The sequence below is a fragment of the Bos indicus genome, chromosome 11, assembly GCF_029378745.1.
Source record: "Bos indicus isolate NIAB-ARS_2022 breed Sahiwal x Tharparkar chromosome 11, NIAB-ARS_B.indTharparkar_mat_pri_1.0, whole genome shotgun sequence".
In the NCBI taxonomy this organism is placed as follows: domain Eukaryota; kingdom Metazoa; phylum Chordata; class Mammalia; order Artiodactyla; family Bovidae; genus Bos; species Bos indicus.
Genome location: NC_091770.1, coordinates 73,421,246 through 73,444,924, shown reverse-complemented (window position 1 = coordinate 73,444,924; position 23,679 = coordinate 73,421,246). Strand labels below are relative to the sequence as shown.

At 36.1% G+C, this 23,679-nt stretch overlaps 1 protein-coding gene across 5 annotated transcripts in view; it reads right to left on the bottom strand.

Annotated features, from left to right (window-relative positions):
- Nucleotides 1–23,679, bottom strand: part of ASXL2 (ASXL transcriptional regulator 2) — a 113,628-nt gene that overhangs the window by 25,117 nt on the left and 64,832 nt on the right. For 2 of the 5 annotated variants that reach the window (XM_070799005.1, XM_070799001.1), the window contains exons 3-8: nucleotides 18,907–19,015; nucleotides 15,142–15,292; nucleotides 8,164–8,279; nucleotides 4,663–4,792; nucleotides 3,433–3,579; nucleotides 1,262–1,425 (exon numbers count right to left, since the gene is read on the bottom strand). In XM_070799005.1, the coding sequence (XP_070655106.1) occupies nucleotides 1,262–1,425; nucleotides 3,433–3,579; nucleotides 4,663–4,792; nucleotides 8,164–8,279; nucleotides 15,142–15,292; nucleotides 18,907–19,015 (817 nt within the window). The other 3 variants (XM_070799002.1, XM_070799003.1, XM_070799004.1) reach the window with 3 other exon arrangements.

Sequence of the window (23,679 nt, the reverse complement as noted above, 5' to 3'; positions counted from 1 at the left end):
CTTAAGTTTGTCATAGCTTTCCTTTCAAGAAGCAAACGTCTTCTAATTTCATGGCTGCAGTCACCATCCACAGTAATTCTAGAGCCCAAGAAGAGAAATCTGCCATTGCTTCCATTTTTTCGCCTTCTATTTGCCATGAAGTGATGAGACCAGATGCCATGATCTTAAGTTTGTTTAATGCTGAGTTTTAGGCGAGCTTTTTCAATCTCCTCTTTCACCCTCATCAAGAGGTTCTTTAGTTCCTCTTCGCTTTCTGCTATTAGTGGTATTATCTGCATATGAGGTTCTTGGTATTTCTCTTAGCAATCCTGATTCCAGCTTGTAACTCATCCAGCCCAGTAATTCTCATGATTTAGTCTGCATATAAATTAAACAAACAGGAAGACAATATACAGCCTTGTTGTACTCTATTCCCAATTTGGAACCAGTCTGTTGTTCCATGTAAGGTTCTAACTGTGCTTCTTGACCCATATACAGGTTTCTCAGGAGACAGATAAGATAGTCTGGTATTTCCATCTCTTTAAGAATTTTCCAGTCTTTTGTGATCCACACAGTCAAAGGTGTTCACGTAGACAATGAAACAGAAGTATATGTTTTTCTGGAATTCCCTTGCTTTCTCTATGATCCAACGAATGCTGGCAACTTACTTTGTACATCTGGAAATTCTTGATCCAAGTCTAAAGCCTAGCTTGAAGGATTTTGAGCATAGCCTTGCTAGCATGGGAAGTGAGCACAAATGGCTGGTAGTTTGAACATTCTTTAGCACTGCCCTTCTTTGGAACTGTGATGGAAAACTGACATTTTCCAGTCCTGTGGCCACAGCTGGGTTTTCCAAATTTGCTGACATCATAAGTGTATTATTAAAGCAAAAAGTGTTTTAGAAAAGTTTAACAAAAAATGAAAATAACATTCTTAATCTCATCAAAAGATCCATTGAAACACCCCATGTAATGTCTTAAGACAATTCTTCCTTCTGAATTATACTCTGTGCATGTCTACATCCTAATATGATAGCTAGACAAATTTTATTCCAAATCCTGACATTTCTGATAAGAGGGTTCTTTTTCTTTATAAGCCTTACAGGGCCACCCAATTAAGAACACTTACAAGAAATATTGTTTTTCTTATTAATACCTTTGATATCACTTCTTTACACGTACACACAAAAACCATTTTAAAAATCTTAAGGAGTTCTAAAGGTGATGGCTGAAAGAAGCCCCAGAAGGGTTAGAAAACTGCTGATATGCTTGAAAGAACACACCTGTCGATCCACCTCTGGAAGTAGTAAAAGCAATCGCTGTTGGCAGTCTCCAGGAAGGACTGAAAAGGTGTGTTTGTTGATTAGCGCTCGTAGGTTTGTATTAACCAGAATGGAATCTGGCGTCTCAACATCAATCTCAGCACATTTAGTTCTCTTCATTTGCCCTGTAAAAACATGGAGAAGAATCACCTGGGCCTTCTTCACATTCCTGTTTCTTTCTAAACTATACCTTGCTCTGCAGTGCAAAAATGTCATGGCTGTCATTACTTTAAAATATCACACTATGAAGAAGATAACACTTAAGGTTCTTAGAAATAAACAAAGCAAATTTTGTTCATTCATAAGGGATAAAAAAAAAATATGTTATCTCCCCTGCAAAACTGGAATAAACTGTAAAAGTGAATCTTTTGTCATACTAAAAAATGCATTTTATGTTTGAGATTTGATCATTTCACTAATGGAATTGAGAAGTTTATAACACATACATAGAATGACTGAAAAGTAGAAAATTCAAATATCTCTATAAATTACACCGAGGCTCTTTTTCTCTTCCCATAATTATTTTCATCAATTTTCTCTGCATTAGCTAAAAATGTTACGATTGAACAGCTTAGCAGTTACAGAAAGTCTGTTCACAACAGGAAGGTTTCAGTCTTTCTAGACACTGATAGAGTTGAGAACACAGTTTAAAACATAAATGGAATCTGTGGCTTTCAATTCTACAGAATTTTCTCACATTATTTTTCCTGTATTCTTGCATTATTGCCCCCCTTTCAATTTCTGGCCTTTCTGACATTCCCACTATTTAAGACATTGGACAGGCTAGACTCACATTCCCACTTTACCTTCTCTTTTTCAATCTCTCCTTTGACCTATGTACTAGGAAATTTTTCCACCTCTAACTTTAAGTACTTCTACTAGAATTTTTTATCTCTGCTCCCATAGTATCTAATATCCTGGAACTCTTTATTTTCTGATTTTTAAAAACAGTATTATTCTGTTCTTTCATGGATGTGATATCATCTTTTATGTCTTTCTGTGAATACCATAGCTTTTAAAGTTACTTAACATTTTCTCCTTCCTGATTTATCTCTACTTTTGTGAGTCTATATTTCAGATCCTCTCATGATGGAGGTTTTCTTCAAAGGTAATCACAAGCAAAAACAGGTCCTAGAAGACTGACTGAAAATTCTGGTGCCCGGGTGTGTCTTGCAGACTGACGAGCTGCACAGAAGTAGCTTCCAGATGATCTCTTTTAGCTGGCAATCAATACATTTGCCAGCGCAGTTGTTTTTTTTTTTTAGGCTATTCAATTTCTTTGAGTACCAATCCCTCAATCTCCTGCTGAAGCTTAGGTGGGGAGGAAGAACAAAGTAACGGAGATAGAAACATGCCCCACTACTAACATTCTGGACACCAAGCAAGCAGGAGGATCTATTCTATATTTGTGTTTTATTTCATTTCCCTGATTTCAGTATACTGCCTCCTTATCTGTCCTCAGTTATGTATGGTGTCTCTAAACTTAAAGTCTGTAAGATTTAATTTCACCTCAAAATAAACCTCTTGTCTCCTGCTAGGCTAAGGCATCAAACTGCTTCTTATTAACTTTTAAAGAAGGTTCTTCTTTTCAACCCAATGCTTCATCTTCTCTAAGACATGGTATTTCCAATTCTTAAACCCTTCTGGAGTTCTACAGGCTCAGCTGGCTTGCTTCCTACTGGCACCTGCTCCTCAGCTCTGTGAAAAACTCTATCCAGTTTTTATCTTTCAAAATTTGGTGATATTGCCTGTCCATCTGTTATCTTCTTGTTTTCTTTACTCTTAAGGGTTTAATATGGTTTTTCCATATTCTTGCTTTAGTGGGACTTGGAGCAGAAAAGGTGGTTCAGTTTGCCATGTTCAATTATAAGCCCTTCTATGTATACAAAGATAAAATATAAATAATGCTGGATAAAGAAACCCCTTGTCAGAAAGAAAAATTAACCACAAAAACGCTGATAACAGATCTTATTCTGAAATGAAGTTTGATACGCAGGAAAGGAAGAACATGAAAATAGTCAAGTGCTCAAAGGTGAACAGGAAGCAGCAATTAAGCCTCGCAGGTAACAAATTTCAAACACAGAGTTGACAATTTAATGTCTGAGAACTGAGTCCTTAGTAAAGCAACTTACTTGTGTGGAGCCTGTCAGACCTCTGGAATGACTTCTTCCCCAGGCCCAGCAAATGATTTTCCACTTTAACCGAAGAAGAAGAAAAGCTAGAGTTTGAGTTCTGAGGGCTGCTTGACTGTCCATCAGATTGCTTTCCTTCCCATATCGCTAGGGGAAAAAAATACATAACCCTGAAGTTATAGATAGAAACTAATCAATCAAAAGAACAATTAAATTATACAATGCTAACCAAAAGGTTATCAAGGAAATCAAACCAGTCAATCCTAAAGGAAATCAATCCTAAATATTTATTAGATGCACTTATGCTTAAGCTAAAGCTCCAATACTTTGGCCACCTGATGCGAAGAAATGAGTCATTAGAAGACACCCTGATGCTGGGAAAGATTGAAGGCAGGAGGAGAAGGGGATAAAAGACGATGAGATGGCTGGATGGCATCACTGACTTGAGCAAGCTCCAGGAGATGGTGAAGGAGATGGCATGCTGCAGTCAGTCCATGGAGCTGCAAACAGTCGGATGTGACTGAGCAACTGAACAACAACAAACCAAAAGGAGTTATGTTTGAGGCAATGTGACCCTGCAGATGTGCTCTGAGTCTGAGAATTAGGAGTCAAAAGTGAATAAAATCCCTTTTTTCCTCCCAGCACATTTGCTTCTAGTGGTAAATTTCCTTTCTAACAAAAATGCAAAGTTCTACAAGACATGGTTTAAATCTGGCAAACCCATAAATAAGCTGGCATTGAATTGAACTGTGTAATAAAAAAGCCTATAGCTCAACCAGTTTAAATTGAAAAGAAAATAAGCAACAGTAACAAAAAATCCAAAGGCCCGTGGATATGTCCAATGGAAACTCAAAGGTATTATGTACTCTTAGGAAGGATTTATATTTTTAAAGGAGAGAACTTGTAGAGTTCAGCTTGAGCAACTTGGAAACATCAGCTTTATAAGGTTACTAATCGGAGGCTTCCAAATATTATTGTTAGACATTTGGGGAATGAGTCACTGATCTTATTCTAACGTGCAAATCCCAATGATGTACTTTAAAATAACTGTATGATTACACTGCATAAATTTCTCCATTTACCCTAAAAGGATTTATACTGAGCATCTGGCAGTATAAGGATTATGTAAATAAATACAATAATTGAAAAATAAATAACAGACTATATGGGTTTTATATACAAAAATACTGGAAAAGAAACTTTCGCTGAAAAGACACTTGGTCTGCCTACCAGGTTTGGCAGGTACAGGGTCACTGGATGCTTTGACAGTCTTCAGAGAGAGGTGCTGGTTGGAGGAGATGGACATGCTTGGCCTGCATTGCTGCTGCTGCTGTTTCTTCTGTTGTTGCTGTTTTAGTGCCTAGAAAGAGAAAACTGACTGTGAGAAACAAATCAGTTTTTAGTAATAACAAATCATAAATGTCTTCTTTTAAGTGGTAAGGACCATGCTGACTATACAATTTCTGTGAAATCTATCCAAGTAAACAAAAATCTCAATTAAACTAATTAAATACAGGCCTAAATGAGCCTTAAAATTTGGATTTTTTTCCTTCACCAATATTCTCCTGTACATAAATCTGAGAAACTGTCATTAACATTTTTTTAGAACTTAAAAATCACCAATAAGCCAGGGATTTCTCAAACTTGTAGTAACAGAGAATTAGATACGATCATTCTGAAACAGAATTCTAAGCCCTGAACCAAGAACAGTTCTCATTTGTATCAACTTTATCTAGAAATATAAATATTTGCCTTATGTATGCTTCAGAGGTGCTGCAGTTGAACAAAAAGTAGTAAATAACTACTTGAATTTGATCTTGTGTAAGAGCAGTAAGATTTGGCCCAATGATCAAATGAATCTCAGCGATTTATACCAATGTGGTAAACTGAAGGGAGGGAAGATTAGAAAACACTGGTTCTATTAATAAGAAGTGTGGTTCCTTCTGGTTACTTCAGAATATTTTAATTTCTATAATGTTCTTATAGAATATACTAAACTAGAACGAACAGAAAAATAAAGAGCTCCCGAGGTTTTAATCATGAAGATACATAAAGGCAACTGTTTAATTCAAGAGCTTAAAAAAAAAAAAAAAAAAAAAAGACAAACTAAAACTACATTTCAGGAAAAGGCTGAACATCTATGACCTCACTAAAATGTCAGTTGAAGCTTTAACTTTCAAGACCATCATGTAGAAAAGTGTGGAATAACCAACTGCCTACTTGTTTCAGATTCTTTCTTCACAATACGGTTTTCTCCTACTTCACATTCACATGTAGTTCTGGCTATGCCATATAGGCACAGTGGCAACACTTGATTTCCTTGATCTAAGCTGTCAGTGAAGAAAAGAATACTCAGAGTCTCTCATATCTGGCTTACCTTTCACTTATAACATTTATAATAGGTGAGGCAGAAACATAATGTCAGTTTTGTCTGATCATTGATGACAGCTTATCTCTCATTCTTTGCAATCAGAATACAAAATGTTTGTAGGCTTCCTGTGTGGCAGCCACTAGTATTTCTTTCTTTCTATTCGCAGTATGTAGGTCATTCTAGGTTAATGCAAAATTTAATAGAGCTACTTGATCTTATCTGTTTCTGCTATGATCACATAAATTCAGATATAAAATAAAAACGAAACAACTTACAGCTTCTCTGTTTTAAGAACTGCATTCAGTTTCCCCCTCCCTCAGTAGGATACAAACCCTGTGCCTAATTTTAAAATTTAAAAAACAAACAATAAAAACAAATTTCACTGTGATAAAGGATAACTTATACTGAAATGTTTTCTCACCTAATAATATGAAAAACATACACAGGAGGCAAAAATTTTACTTTACATATCAACAATCTAATTTACCTAATTTCCCATATTGATATTCTTTAAAGAAAATACAGTATCTGACTCCTGAGATTACAAGAAAATAATACAGAGTAGTTTTTATGTCATGAATAAGGTAACAAGTTATAGTCATCAACTTATTGTTCCTTACTGAGTTTCTTCTACACTTACATTATATGTGTGTGTTGGTGCATATATACATATTCATGTTTCCATGAATTATTGTTCTGGGTATGTATGTCAGATATGTGTATGTTTTTAATGAGTGCTGTAACACATCTTGATTTTAACTATTAAACATTATAGTGTGGTGATGTTTATATGTGCAGAATAATTTCATTACAAAGTAAACTTTTAATCCTATATAACTGTCTAATGTATGGATATGCCACTCTTAATGAAGCAACTCATGTATGTATCTCTACTTAAACATTTTTCCTATTATAAACTTTAATCCAAACATTTTTCTGTGTGTGAATGTATGAACACATGCATTTTTCTAAGATAAGTTTCCAAATATTTAACTGCTTAGTCATAGGGTATGTGCACTTAAAATTTTAATAAATATTATAAAATTTTTCTCCAAAACAGCTATGATAATTTATATTCTACCAGCAAACTACAAGGAGTCATTCTCCCATGTACTTGACAGTGCTTTATGTTATAATTAAGCTCTATTATATATACCAATCTAAGGGTAGAAGTGGAGAAGGCAATGGCACCCCACTCCAGGACTCTTGCCTGGAAAATCCCATGGACGGAGGAGCCTGGTGGGGTGCAGTCCATGGGGTCGCTAAGAGTCAGACACGACTGAGCGACTTCACTCTCACTTTTCACTTTCCTGCATTGGAGAAGGAAATGGCAACCCACTCCAGTACTCTTGCCTGGAGAATCCCAGGGACGGGGGAGCCTGGTGGGTTGACGTCTGTGGGGTCACACAGAGTCGGACACGACTGAAGTGACTTAGCAACAGCAACAAAAGGATAGAAGTGGTCTGTGTTCTTAATCATTAGTCAAATTTATACATATTGATAAGCTGCATTTCAAAAAAATGAAAAGCTAGTTCCTTGAAAAGCCCAGTAAAATAGTCAGCAAGTAACACTGAGAAAAGATACATTATAAACAAAGTACACTGAGGAACAAAACACACACATACAAAAATACTATGTACAACTTTATACCAATATTTGACAAAAAAAAAAATCAAGTGAACTAGACCATTTTTTAAGAAAAATAAATTTCCAAAAAGAATCAGAAATCAAGAGTAGTACTAAATGAAATTGAAACACCCTAGCAGTAAAAGGTAAGATCTGCAAGACTAATTTTTATTATTTTTTCCAAAAATCTAGAAAAATATAGAGAGCTACAGAACTTAATAGATGCTAAGAACAATCCTGATTCCAAAGCTGTACAAGAAAATAACAAAATCTAAGCTAAACTCATAAAAAAGAAAATTCCACTCATATATTAAAAATGATGTAACAAACATAATAGGGCTTATTCCAGAGAGTTAACTACAGATTAACATTAGAAAATCTAGCCCTGGAATTCTGCATACTGGCTGACTTAAAAAGTTACCTGATGACTTAATAAATGCTGAAAAAATTCAACCTGAAAAAATTCAATACCTACTTGTAACACACACATACACACACACACACCCCTCATAGCAAATTGGAAACCAATGAGGAACTTTTGAAGTGTGATATAAAGAGTATCTACGACAAAGCTATAACGCAGAGATGCATAAATTATTAAAAACAAACTGGGAAACTGTATAAAATTTTTCCTTAAAAGGACTTAATGTCCTTTCAAGAAACTCATTGATTGCCAGAAGCATGCATTTTTAATATACGAGAGTATACTTCTGTACACAGAATAGCATGATTACCTGCTTTAGTGCCTTCTTGCTGTGCTTCTGTGATGAAGAAATGACTTTACCTGCTGGAATGGTAGGAGATGGGCAGCCCGAATGAGGAGAAGATGGCTGTGACAGCCTAGATGATACTAGGGGGAGAAAAATGACAATTCCAAGTTTTGTTATCAGAGGCGATATCAAGCACCATTCCTTTCCCAATCATATAGTGCTACCTGTATTAAGAACTGTGACCAAACACTTTTGAGAAGGATCTTCTTTTTGGAGTTCTACTGCAAACAGCCTCCCCTTTCAGTTTATTTCCTCAGAAAGCTCTAGTGAAGGATGACAGGATGGGGAAGGGATGAATGTTAGTATTCATCACTTCTCATTCTTTAATTTTTTCAATAGAATTGACTGAAGAAGCAGGAAGCAGAATATAAACCATGAGTCATCAACTAAGGTAAAGTTTAGAAAAGATTCTAGAACCCACTGGAACCTACTGTTACCTCTAGTAACAACATGGTATTGTGGAAGAGCCCTGGGTTGATAGAACGGGTTCCAGTTTCCCTTATCTTTAAAATGAAGGCAATAAGGTCATTCCACCTCAAACACTACTGTTCTCTAATTCTTATATTCCTTCAACTCTGATACCCATGTGAAAGGGTGCTTTAGGACTTCTGATGAAATCAGTGTAGGGATACATGGGATGGAACCACTCTCTACTTCATCACTAGCTGTTTTATCAGACTCGGCCAAACCTCAGTATTGCGTGAAGAGTTTTCCCCAGAAAGGGTCTATACTTCTTATAATAAACACAATTAAGATCTTCATGTTCTCTAAAGTTCGACAGTGTATAATTTATGATACAAGATAATAAAGAAATTGCTGACCCAGACTCAAAAATAAAAATGAAGACAACAGTAGACAATATTAAGAAGACTCATCATACTTAACTTCAGCTTTGTATCCCAGCCCTAACTGGGGGTTTATATATGGGAAAGAAAGTGTGGTGTTAAAAAAAAAAAAGTTAATTGTAACATATAAAACAAAAAATGGAGTTGGATAATTCTTGAGATGGTTAAGCAACAAAAAGAAACTAAATTCTTAGTGCTGTTATTTTAAAAAATTGGTCAGCATCTGAGTGCACTAACAGTTTCACTGAGATACAATTCCTATACCATACAATTCACCTGAAGTGTAAAATTTAATGGCTTGTAAAATATTTGCAAAGTTGTGCAACCATCATCAGAATCACTGTACTGGTTAGCTGTCATTCTTCTTTCCCCCTAACTGACTTCCCTCTTTAGTGATGGGCTTTTTTTTTAAAATTAGTGTTTTAAAGATTCATCTATGTTTCAGCATGTATCAATACTTTATTTTTTTTATCACCAAATAACATTCTATTGTATGCATATACCACATTTTGTTATTCATGAGCCGACAGACATTTGGGCTGTTTTCACTTTTTGGCCATTATGAACACTCATTAGCAGGATTTTGTGTTGGACATATGTTTTCAACCCTCCTGGGTTCATATCTAAAAGTGAAATTGCTGGGTTTTTCAGTAACTCTATGTTTAAACTTTTTAAGGAAGTCCTAAACTGACTTCTGAAATGGCTGCACCATTTTTACAGTTCCGTCAGAAATGTGTGAGTATTCCAATTTTTCCACACTCTTGTCAACACTTGCTATTGTCTGTCTTCTTGATTTGACCAATGTTTTTAATGGACATTATGAAAATAAAGCTAAAAAACTATTAAGATTTAACTATATTTACTTTCTTTTTAATAGTTTGCGGAAATCTGAGAATATACATGTCCTCAACTGCCCCAATATCTAAAAATTAACAAAAATCAAACCAACCAAAATGACCCCATTAAAGAATGCAATAATTCTAACTGTGGCCTGGAAAACACACAATAAAGCTATCTGTGATTACCAGGGCAAACCTTTGGAATGTTTCCCTTTAAGGCAAAAGCCCTTTCTAGCAAATGAATCCATAAACATATCTTGAAGCCAACTAAAATAAATCAAGAAAATCTCCCAGAGTTGACTTAATGCCAAATACCGGTCTCACAACTTTAATGAAACTTTCAAATATTAAAGGTTCAGAACTACAAAGAGCAAGCACGATTTAAACACGTTGATAAACTCATCTCTTTTAATCCTTCTAGTGCCTACATTATCTCTAAGACACATTAACTTTATTAGAGTAACCAAGAATTAAACATCATCTATGCGCCTAATGCTGTGCTAGGTTCATTTGAACAGAATTTCACTGAACTCTTACAACCATCCTCTAACGCGAAACTCCGACTCATTGGAAAAGATTGTAATGCTGGGAAAGACTGAGGGCAAGAAAAGAGGATGAGATGGTTGGATGGCATCACCAACTAAATGGACATGAATCTAAGCAAACTGGGAGACAGTGAACTCTGGCATGCTGCATTTCATGGGGCTGCAAACAGTTGGACACGACTTGGCGACTTGAACAATAAGGTAGGTACAACTTCTCTTTCTATTCCCACCCAATCTCCTCCAATTCTACCCTCTGAGATAACTAAATAATATAGTTGGATTGGTATCCTTGTTGACATTTTTCTATGCAAATAAAAATATGAAAAAATTTCAAGGATGTGTATTTATATATAAATATTAAATGTAAACACCTGCATATTGTGATGGTATTATCTAAATTTTCCTTATCTAGAAATTTAATTAGCCTGCAAAAGGACTCAGGTAGTAAGGAGCACAACCAACATTTGAACTTTGCACAGTTTCAGAAGACTGAGTACTTGCAGTGCATTAAGTGGTGTCCACTAAAAGTGTCCATGTCCTAACCCCCAGAAATGTTATACTATTTGGAAAAGGAGACTTGGCAGATATAATTGATTTTGAGACAAGGAAATAATCTTGGATGAGCCCAGTGGGTCTTAAAATCAAATGATGAGTCACCTTAAACACAAGACAAACACAGAGGAGAAGTCCATGTCTTCACAGAGGCAGAGACTGAAGGATCATCGTCCTTTCAATAGCTACATAAAATTCCATTGTGCAGATGTATCATAATTTCTTCAACTGGACTCTGATGAGTAGTTTAGTAATTTCTAGTCTTTTGCTCTTATTATTACACTGTTTTAAACACTGGTTTCTAAGGTATTGTACCTAGAATGATACCATTATTATCTACAAAATGCAAATTACTGAATCCCAACCCAACTCTACTGAACAAGAAACTGTGAAGGTAGGGCCCAGGAATCTGTCTTAATGAGCTCTCCCAGTGATTCTGATGCATGTTCAACTATAATACACCGAGAAACCAGCTTTCCAAAGTGATTTAGAACTTGAGGCTCATCAAAACCAGTTTTACTTATATAGTTTACTGAAGTAGTTTCAGCTCGTTGGATCCATCTGTACCATCCACTAGGTATAAGCTCAGAAGGCACCACTTTTCACTATAGCATTGGGAATTTTCCATTTCAACAAATGATTATCATATGAAACAAGGTCCAAAGGGTAATGGACTATTCATATTAAATGCACTTGAATTAAAAGAATTAGTAAATAATCTCTTAGTATTTTATTTTTTCTCCTGAAGATATTCAGTGAGACCCTCTGAAGTATTAGAGGGACTATCAGAAATAATGGAGCAGTAATACCAAAATTGAAACTGAGCTTTATACAGTTAAAGGATTAATCGTTGAAAGACTGATAACAATTTAAGTTCCCCAAATCGTCTTCATGGTCAAAAGGAGCAATACTTCTCTTAAGGGAGAGTTTTAATTTTCACAAATTAATAACAAAAATAATTTTATTATTAAAAATATATAAAGACAATAATAATAAATAATTTTATCAGAAGATAAAAACAATAATACATGTAGATATTTCATGCTGCAATATCATATTTCAGGGAAAAGGCAGACTTCACTTAGATACGATCCTACCCAAAAAGCAACAGAAAAAGTTGATTTTAATCATTTTTCTAGTGTTATTCCATCTTACCTTGACTTGGAATTCCATAAAGCTCTTCTCTGAACATTGTTTCCTGTCTGGAAATTAGGAACCAAAACTACAAACTTCTAAGTTCTTCCACCTTACACAGAAATCAATAAACTAGTTTTAACATTTGACTGAATTTCAAGGTTCTACTCTCTGTTCCTATCTGGCTGAAAGGTATACCTATTTCAAGAGAGTCTCTATCGATTTCCAACTAGAAGTATCAGTTTTGCTGTCAGAGCTCTTTATTTTTGTACATAAAAGGAAGTGGGTTTCGATACTATCTCAGTGTTCTTCCTGTCTTACAATGCATTTGAAATAAAGTGATGTCAGATTGAGAGTAAAAGCTCTAAATAAGAAAACGGAATAGACACATTTGTTTCACCTTTATTAATAACTGCAATTGACTTAGAATTGTTCTGCAGCATGCTACTACTATCACTGCTATCTACAAGTTTTCCACTTTAATTTGCACTTGCCTACAAAAATACTCATATGTATACAACAGAAAATTAAAACTACACTTCTATGCCTATGCCATATGCATGACTCAAGAATGAGAGAAGTACATCCTATGAGAGACTAAATCATTCTTCATTATTGCTAGCTTAGCATTTATCCATTTCTTAAGATATCAGAGCTGCCAGAGTCGATGTGAATTCCATATGACATCACATACACTTCTCATCTCCACCTTTCAAACACCACATGACGTTCATCCTAGTCTCAGTTTAACAGGCTACAATCAGAAAAGATCTTAAGATCTCAACATAAACTGAGGCTAAGTAGTTAATACTGTGACAATTTCAAGAAGAATGCATCAGAGGCAGTTAGAAAATAATTTATGTTGACTACAATTTTGAATTTGCTATAACCTTGATGTTAATATTTTCTATTATTATGCCAAGTGTGGGGCACGGTTGTAATATTTTAATCCAGCCATTAAGCTACTGAGAGGAGGAGAAGGGGACAGAGGATGAGATGGTTGGATGGCATCACCAACTCAATGGGTCTGAGTAAACTCCAGGAGTTGGTGATGGACAGGGAAGCCTGGAGTGCTTCAGTCCACGGGGTCACAAAGAGTTGGACATGACTGAGCGACTGAACTGAAGCTACTGAGAATGGGGTTCAACTGTTATTTCTTAAATCCTCCTGTAATCACAACACATTTACCTCATAGATAGCCTTTCACAACCATGTAACAATCACTACCTAAAACAGCTATTCCAGCCTATGAGCTACCAAAAAGCAAAGACCTACACAACCGTGACTTTGTTCCCAGTTTACTGACCATCTTTAATGCTGATTTCCCTGTTTCCAGCCACATCCAGAAATTATGAATCTGTTTCTCTTGCTTGATGACCTGGTTTGGTTTCTAATCCTAGATCAACAATTCCCAAACTTAAAAAGAAAAATGTAAACTGGGGGGAAGCAGAGGAGAGAAAGAGGCCTAAATACTTTTGGCTCCATCTTCCAAAAAAAGAACAGAAAAAAAAAAGGCAGGGGGGGTCCTTTAGTATAATCTGAGAAACGTTAAGACACTGGACACACCTCTCTTCACTACTGACTGGGATTACTTTTAAAAAATACGTATCAAGAATACTGAGTATTTCCCTGGTGGTCCAGTGGTTGAGAATCTGCCTTGCAATGCAGGGGACGTGGGTTCAGTGCCTGATCAGGGAACTAAGCCTGTGCACTCTGGAACCCATGCGCCACAAATGGAGTTTATACACTGCAGCAGAGATCTTGTGTACCACAACTAGGAAAGACCCTACACAGCCAAACAAATAAATCTTTTTTTTTTTTTTTTTTTAAGAATGTTGGTCACAGGTCCCAATCTTGCCTTGCCTTTATTCCATTTGTTCATAACACTTAGGGTCTGGGCTGTTCTCTAAGTGGTTGTGATCTTAAAGCTAAGACCCCCTGGTTTCAAAATTTGTCCAAATAACATGTGTAGCAGCTGCTATGAGAGAACTCAGATAACACAACCAGTTATCTAAATTTTCTCCAAGAGTAATCCACACATTAACACAGAAATGGTAATAAACCTGATGACTTTTCTGATACAGTTCAAAAATCAATAGCTCTACTAGCACTTAACATTGAGTCAATTATTCTAATAAGTGTAACTCTAAATTCTAGATTCAAAGACAACTCACCTACAACTGAAACCTAAGAGGATATCCAAGCTAGGGAAATTCTTGGATGTCTATTTTGCTCTGGCATATCACTACATCAGTCCTTATAAAGTAACCAGCATGAGCTGGCTTAAAATCTGTCCTGCCATATATGGCTCAATTTACCAATACTGGGGTAAAAATGATTTTGCCTCTTCAAAAAGACTGTTGAAAAAGAAGCTACAGATAATTAGCAAGACTAGGTAATAAAATGTATCTCTAAGTGGAAAATTCATCCCAGGGAAGCTGCAGCAACAAAGATGTTATTCTCTAAAAAAACAGTTTGGGGTAAACTATAAAGCAGAAACCAAGCAGGAGATGAGGGCAAAGACTAGCAGACTAAATTTAGTCTTTGCTAGTAGAAATGAAAAGCATTCTTTTCCTAGTAAGGAGTGAGCTGTTAAAGCAATTAAGTCCTCAAATTTTAGAAGAGAGTATTAAAGAGGTAAATAACATAATAGCATCCTAAGAAGGGTTACAGGTAGCCAAGAGCTGAAAATAAACCCAGGTAAAAACCTAGAGTTGTCCAATGTGATGGCGACTAGCCACATGTGGCTATTTAAATTCAGGTTAACATAAAGTGAAAATTCAGTTCCTCTGTCACACTAGCTATATTTCAAGTGCTCAAAAGACGCATGGTGCTAGTGACTACTTTGTTGAGTTGTACAATATAGATGTAGAACACTTCCATCACTGCAGGGAATTCCATGGGACAGTACTGATCTAACTAGTAAAGGAAAGGGAATAACCGAGCCGGGGTCTAGAAGAAGAACTATTAACCAGGGCGTTTATCCTACGGCATTCAGTCCTGTATTGAGGGGTCAGGTGGATTTACCTTTCCTTTTCCACCTGCTCTTTTTTCCCTCCTTGTTGCTGCCACCATCACTGCTGCTGCTGCTGTTCTCAGAACTCTGGGAATCTGACTGACCATCACTGCTTTCTTCTGAACCTTCTGAAAGCTCTTTCACCCCATCCGGCACATCTTTCTGAAAATGTAGGCATCCAATTAGGATTAATCATTACCATTTCAGCAAACAGGAATTAAATTTCTGATATGCATTATTGTGACTTGCAATTGTGCTGATTATTTTTTAGGATTGTAAGATTCAGTAGCAGAACCAGCAATTTCTGATTCCTGTCACCTCTCTTCTTTGTGTAGAATTAGCTACTGTTTGCTTCTATACTCAAAGATAAAAATTATACATGACAATCTTATGCACGTACAACACAGAGCCTTAGACAAAAACTTGCTATATATAAGTCCAGGTAAATGATGAAATGAAATCTATAAAAGGTACACAATAACAATTTTTAAAAATGTAAGCATACCCATCATTCATATAATGTATATATATTTGTGTGTATATAAGTGCCATTATGTATTACAAATTCAATTAAGAGTCTGGACAGCAAGAAAGAGATGGCAATTATTTGAATCTATCTGGTTCCAAAAATTCGCTAGTGTAAGTAGCAAGAGTCAAATATAAAAGGAATCATTTAAAAAAAAAAAATCGTTGAATCTTTGGTTTCTGCACTGCATAGTGAGAATGCTAATCACAAACGATTCCTGTGTCAGCCACAGTATGATAGATATAACAGGGAAGCTGTAAAATTAAGAATCTAGGGTTTGAATTTTGGCCTTATCTTCTCCTAATGATGCAGCTCTGGGCAAAGTCTTAAACGCTCATGCCTCAGCTTCCCTGTAAGATGAGGTAATAGTACCTACCTTAAAAGATCATTCTGAAATTAAATGAGTTAATAAATGTAAAATGCTTAGTACAGTGCCTAGCATATGATAAGGTTCAATAAATATTAGCTGGCTGCTATGTATTTATATAGTATATAAAATATAAATACATTAGTGAATGTTAAGTTATAAAACTAGGAATGATTCTTTTTTCCTCTGAATATATTTTCTGTTTTCCCACATAATTTATTTTTATTATCAGATCAAAAATAATTTTGACACATGACCATTCTACCTACAACTGGCACTCACAACATTATAATCAAGGCAGTAATCTCTGGGGGCTTCCCTTTTGGTTCAGTGGTTAAGACTCTGAGCTTGCACCAGAGGGGGCATGGATTTGATTACTGATGGGGGAACTAAGATCCCACATGCCGCAGGGTGTGGTCAACAACAAAAAAAAGAAGACAGCAACCTCTGATCTGGTAAGGAATTGTTTTTTCTCACTTATGTTTATACTCCAGTGCCATTTCACATGTTATACATTTTCTAAAAATACATATCCCTTATTTTTCTATTCTTTCTTTCAAAATGCAGGAAACTTTTACAGATTAGTTGCCAAAGAGACCTCTTGATCCATAAGTTCAACAAATACTTTAGTACAAATATAACTATGTTCCTAAACTTGTGATCCCTCCAGGATCAACTCACACCCCACATCTTAGAATCACTGCATCCGTTCATTTACTCCCAAGGGTTCACATTTTATTTCTCTAATGTTCCTTGCCTCCATCTTTTAGCAGTCTCATGAAAAATGTTAGTCGCTCAGTCGTGTCTGACTCTTTGCGACCCCATGGACTATAACCTGCCAGGCTTCTCTATCCATGGAATTCTCCAGGCAAGAATACTAGAGTGGGTAGCCATTCCCTTCTCCAGGGGATCTTTCTGACCCAAGGATCAAACCCTGGTCTCCCACATTGCAGGCAGATTCTTTACCTCTGAGCCACCAGAGAAGCCCCAATCACTCTCATAGTACAGCCCAGTTACCACTTCTAAACAATCATAACCATCTTTTTGACAAGTTTCCCTGCTTAATTCTTAAGTGTATCCTAACTGAATTATCTTCCTAAACATGGATTTGATCATGCTATTCTCCTGAAAGCCTCTGCCACTTCCTCAACACATGACTACTCTCCCTCCTCCTCTCTCCAACTCCTCAGTCAGGTTTTCAAAAGCCTCCAAAGTGTGCTCTTCACCTAACATTTACCCCACCCCGACTCCTTACCACACCAGCCCACACACAGATTATGGTCTAACCACTCCAATTTACTCCCAAGTCCATTCTGAATCCTTTTATCTGTGCCTCTGCTTAACCTATCCCCTTGTCCTGGAAGGCCCTTCCTCCCATTACCAAAGTTCAACTCAAATTTTACAACTTTAAAATAGCAAAAATAAAAACAAAAACTTCTAAATTCCTTTACTCAAGATGAATCTTTATTTCTCTACACTGTAACAGCACTTTATAGCACAGTACATTCTGTCACTAATTATTTTAGTAACTATGTGAGATTTAAGAGATCAGGAACCTTAATTTATCCTTCTTTATAGCCTCTATGTGTCCAGTACAGAGTAGGCATTTAATAAATATTTTTAACAATATGGGAGGTCTACAACAGCTCAAACCTAAAAGAAACATAGAAAGCTCCATGTGGGCTAGATCCCTGTAACCCCAAGAAGTTGAACAAGGTGTTTTAAAAGAAGGTATTAAAGGTGAGTTAGATCTTTTAAAAATTAGCATGCTACACACAACCACCAAGCACAGTGATGACTACAGCCAAAGCTAAAAAGGTAAGAGGGGAAAAGAGTTGCACACACATGTGGACATGTCACTGATGATAAATTTCCTTTGAGAAATAACGCTCTCCTCAATCCATCTGGATAGAGAGGGCTTAACCACACCTTCATATCAAGGGTGATCATGAACCTAAGGGCAGCCATCAGAAGATTCAATACATTTGGCAAAGGTGATTGTTTAGGTACAGGCACTTGCGCCAAGCCATACCAATTAAGCTACAACATAACTAACTAAAAGGGCTCCTGCTTCAGTTTGTGAGACTCTTTCCCCTCAGGCTTACAGCATGCAGAATGGGGCTTGGGAGTGAAGTCATGTAGATGAGAAGGCCTGCCTTAGAATGAAGCCAAAAGAAAGCGGAGAGACCCATTTCTGATGACAATCATTTGAGCTCCTGAATTCAGGCCGAGTTTCCCTAAAACTTTGAGCTACATGAACTAATAAATTCTCTGTTTTCCTCAAGTTCATTTGAGTTGGCTTTTCTGTTTATAACTGTAAGGACAATAATAAGTCAAGATCCCTTTTTAGTGCAGGAATTAGAAATTAGCAAGCTTGTTATGGTAAAAGAAAATGGAAATTCAGTCAGATGTGAGTTCATATTCTGGCTCTAATACTATCTGGCTAACACTGGGCAAGAAAATCCAATCTTCTGAACTTCGGCTTTCTCCATTATAATAAAGAAATAATAATCACAATTCTGAATTGTAACGGAGAATTAAATGAGAAAGTAGTATAAAGCATTAAAGCTATATGCTCCACGGTAACACTCATTATTATTTAAATGATGTGAGGCCCTTTAAAGTCACTGGAAATAATTTTCAGTTCATCCTTTCAAAATAATATTGTGGCAGAGAATGAAGTGAAGTTACTTCTCCAATCTATCTACACATGGCTACAGATTAATTAAAGAAAAAAGTACTGGACATTGGATTGAAATTTTTACTTCTTCTTGAAAGTAAGCTCTTCAAGAACAGAATTCTGTCTCTACGATTCAAGTATTATTTATATACAGTCACTTCCTGTTTTCACTTTTAAAATGACTCCCTAACAAAAATATTTACCTTCAAAGTATATACTCCCATTCTACCTGGAACCTTATAGAAGATGCCTTCTTCACCTCGGGAGTTTGTGTGCAGCATGGCATTCAGACATGCAAGAGGGGAAGTTCCACTGTCAAAAAAACAAAACAAAATGAACACAATGATTAGTTTCTAATTAAGATAAAATTAATGGATCAACACTCATTTGACAAAACACATTTTTAAGTCGCTTCAGTCGTGTCCGACTCTGTGCAACCCCAGAGACGGCAGCCCACCAGGCTCCCCTGTCCCTGGGATTCTCCAGGCAAGAATACTGGAGTGGGTTGCCATTTCCTTCTCCAATAAACTATAAAAAGTCTATAAATCTAGAGAGGTGACCATGGAGAAAATGGATGTAAAATTAATTCCCAGATATCTAAAGAAAAAATAATTTTATAATTTTCTTAATCCCAAGTCAGCATCTAACATTTAAGTCAAGAAAAATTTCTCTCACAGAAGTATCACAAAAGCATTCTGTAAAGATTTTATTTTACCTACAATTTTATTTGTTAACACACTTCAATAAAGCTGAAAAAAAAATTTTTTAATATACTTCGCTTAGCACAAGCCTGTTCAGAAGTAAACAGGGAGGAAAAAGAAAACACAAAGAGAAATAAACAATATTAATCTCCTTCCATACTGCTGTACCAGAATGAACGTTAGTCATGGAAAGAACATATTTCCATGGCCTTTTTTAAACCAAGATATAATTGACATAAAATATTACATTAGTGTCAAATGTGTAACATAATGATTCCATATTTATCTATATTATAATGGTTTCTTATATTTAGACCTATCATAAGATCACTTAAAAAGACATAAAACAGGCTTTGGAATATTCATCTTCTATGTAGAAACTTGATTAAAAGTTTACTAATATGTTGTTGTCTATTCACTAAGTTGTGTGGGACTCTTTTAAAAGCAACCCATGGACTGCAGACTGCCAGGCTCCTCTGTTCACGAGAATTTCCAGGCAAGAATACTGGAATGAGTTGCCATTTCCTTCTCCAGGGATTCTTCCCAACCCAGGGCTCAAACTCACGTCTCCTGCATTACAGGCAGATTCTTTACCACCGAGCCACCAGGGAAGTTAATATACATTTATCATATTTTCTGGAGTTTTAGCTATATAATAAATTATCTGTAGAAAAGTTATATATAACATTTTCCTTTCTAATTGCAATCAATTCATTTTCCTAAATGGAAATGTGTGGCATCCTACAGGATAGAGCAAACTTTTGACATAAGAGAGAAAACTCCAACACCACAAAAGAAAACCTTAATAACTAAATAAAAAATAAATATTTCTGTATAGCAAAGTAATATCATCAACAAAATTACACAAAACATACAAAGCTAGAATAAGTAACTGCAAAACAAATGGCAGACAAAATAATGAATAATCCTAAGAGAGCTTCTTTTAGGAAAACACAAACAACCAATTAGAAAAAAATGGATTAAGGATATGAACGTGCAGTAAAAACGGCCAAGAGAATACATGAAAAGCTGCCCAAACCTAACAGTGGTTAAACAAAAACAAATGAAACTGAGACACCACTGGTCAGACTTGGAGAAATCAAATATAGTCAAGTCTCTGTTGGCAGTACTGTACTAGCGTCCGTTTCCTGGCTTTGATATCATACTACAGCTATATTTAAGAGGCTACTACTGGAGGAAGCAGGGTGAGGTACACACGGGACTATTCTTATAATTTCCCATAAGCTTATTATTTCATTTTAAAAAGTGAACTGATAAAACCCATTGCTGGTAAGATTACAGGAAAATGAGCACTCTTAAAGACTGCTGGTGGGACTGAAAACTGCCACCCCCTATTCCCCACCTCAATTCCGTCCTAGGAAAGTAACATGGAAGTATCCACTAAAATTAAAACCATTAGGGGCTACTGATTCAACAACCCCACTTCAATCAATCCCCCCAAAATAAGACCACAAAGACCTACAAACATACATGCAAGGATTAACTTCAGCATTGTTAAAAGTGTCAAAGCACTGAAAATGACTTCAAAGTCAATAAAAGAATGGCTGACCATATGTTAGTAAGGTAACCAACAGGATATGAATCAATAACAGCTACGTTAACAGCAAAAACAGTGCTAAATTCCAGGAAGCATTCTGGTTAGACCTCACAACAATCCTTTGAGGTAAGCAAAATTATTACACCATTTTTACAAATGAACAAACGAATATACTGAGGTGTTAATAAGTAAGCTGGTTCAAGATCACATAGTGCTTTGTAAGTGGTGAAGACAAAATTTCAGTAAGAAGAAAGAAGCAGAAGAGGAAAGAAACTGCTTAAAAAGAACATATAACTAAGTAAAAAGAAAACATGCTATAATCTGTAGCTCAATAACCTATCTAGTAAAAGGTTTGCCCTAATTTTTGGTATTCAATTTCAGTATTAAGTACCCACTCTGTTTAGTACTGTTTACTAAGTATTCAATAAACTAGGGTCTGTGGCTCCAAGGAGGAAAGCTTTCTTGTTCAAAGTTTATCAGGACTGTTAGACAAGGGAACAAACGGCCACGGCACACTGCAACCAGTGCTGCCAATACAGATGCAAGTGCACGATCCCTGACCCCAAAAACTTAAGGCCAATTGCTTCAGACATAAAAATGTGGATTTTTGAAAGGCAACATGATATGCCATATACTATGTAACATCACCAGAGAGATCGGGGGCAGCAATCCTATAACCAAATACAGTAAAATACATGAATATTCACACGAAGCAGGAAAAACAGTTGAAGAGAATTGTTGACAAAGGGAAGTTTGGTACCAAAAGACTGAAAAACCTTTTTCAAGCATTTTGGATTTTGGCATTATGGAATGGAGATTGGAGGCTTGTACACAGAGCACTTTAGGTCTGAGAGAAAGTAACATATAGTCTCATCTAGAGCTTAGTACCTAGAACCTAAAACAAAACAAACAAAAAAACACCAAAAAACAAACAAAAAACCCCAAGCCAACCAAACCAAAACAAAAAAATCTCTTACGGTAAAACCCATAAAATGAAAGTAAATGGCACACACATCTGGTGAAAAGATGTAACAGATACAGACACCATCATATTTTCCTCACAAATCTGGTGTAATTTTCCTTTGAAGGAAATATGAAAGTTTCAAAAACCCACAAGATATACAGAACACTAACACTGTTTAAAACAAAAATTTAGATCTGATTTCAGGAAAATATAAAAAACCAGAGAACCCTTGAAAAATTCATTTTTATGAATAATGAAGCAATGGCAGAGAAGTAAAATAGGCTACACTGCCCACGATGGCAGGAATATATCTTCAAGGGAAGTAACTCCAGAATGACGTAACTAAATAAAAATAACTGAGTAACTTGAAGGAACAGACAGCCCCTGCATGAGTGATAAAACCCTGGTACAGAGGAAATTAATACTGATGTCAAGTCAAGTAAGTATAATACGGGTTTGAAGCAGCTGAAGCAAGAATACCTCAAAAGATTACATAACTATCATGAGATAATTTAGTTTCTAATTATTTTGGTCCATGTTTAAGAGATTGGGGTTGGAGTAGGGGTTGGGGGTTGGAGGGTGGGGAGCATTTCTCAAGGAAAGGAGTAAGTGTAGTGCTATAATTTTATGCTGATACACTTCATGAAGGAAATATACCAAGATGCTTCATACACAAGGCCTAAGAACAGAAGTAACTTCAGTCATACTGCCAATAGCCTTATTTGATTCTCTCTGCAGTACAGGGGGTTAACAGTAGCCAGCAGGGCTGAAAGACCTGAGGCCTATAATTAACACTGCTCAGAGGAAACAAACATAGCAACTCATGAAAAGAGACCACTGTGTGGCCTAAGGAGCCAGATTTATATATTCAGACCAATCTTAGAGTTCAGATCTGAGTATATCATGGGCAAGTCAGTAAATATCCTTAATCTGCTCATCTGTGAAATAGAAGAAACACTATCTGCTTCATAATCTGTACAGAATCTTAATTACATATAGCAAGTATATGCAACAGAGAAGTGACTGAGTAACTGTGGTATTTACCTTCACTTATTTCCCACCCCAGTGTCATAATATTCCAGTGTTCCCTACCTATCTTAAGTGACAATAACTTCACTCACCCTCATCAATTCTCCATTCTGAAGCCAGTGACCTTTTAAAAATATGTATGATTGTGCCATCTCTGCCCAGCTGAAAATTGATCCATAATATCACAATGTGCTTAAAATAAAGCCCAGAATTATCAAAATAATCTGACCCCTGCAACACCCTCTCTGCTCTGGCCTACTCTAGTTTTCTTTTCATTTTGTAACTTACAATTCTTCTGACTTCTTGGCCTTTGTACTAGTTAATGCTCCTGCTTGCAATGATAACCCTCACCTTTTCTCTTAGTAGCTCCAATTAATTCACTCTTCAGATTTCAGCCTTAAGTACCTTGTTTATGGAAGCCATCTCAATGTATAGAATCAATACTTCTCCTAAATATATTTCATTTATAACTACACATATTGTCATGAAAAAGTTTTAATTTAACATGTGGCTCTACTGTAGACCAGCCAGATTCAATAGCATGTGATTTTCACTGAAGCTCTGGGAAGCAGATTCTCTCTTTTCTTCTATAGTCAAACCCCAAAGCATACAGGCTCCACCTGCAACTATGATGGATGAACCTGGTGAAAATGGAGCAAAAATGAAGGAAGTAGAGCCAAAATTCTGATCAAACTGCCAGAGCACCTGGATCAAGTTTTGCCAG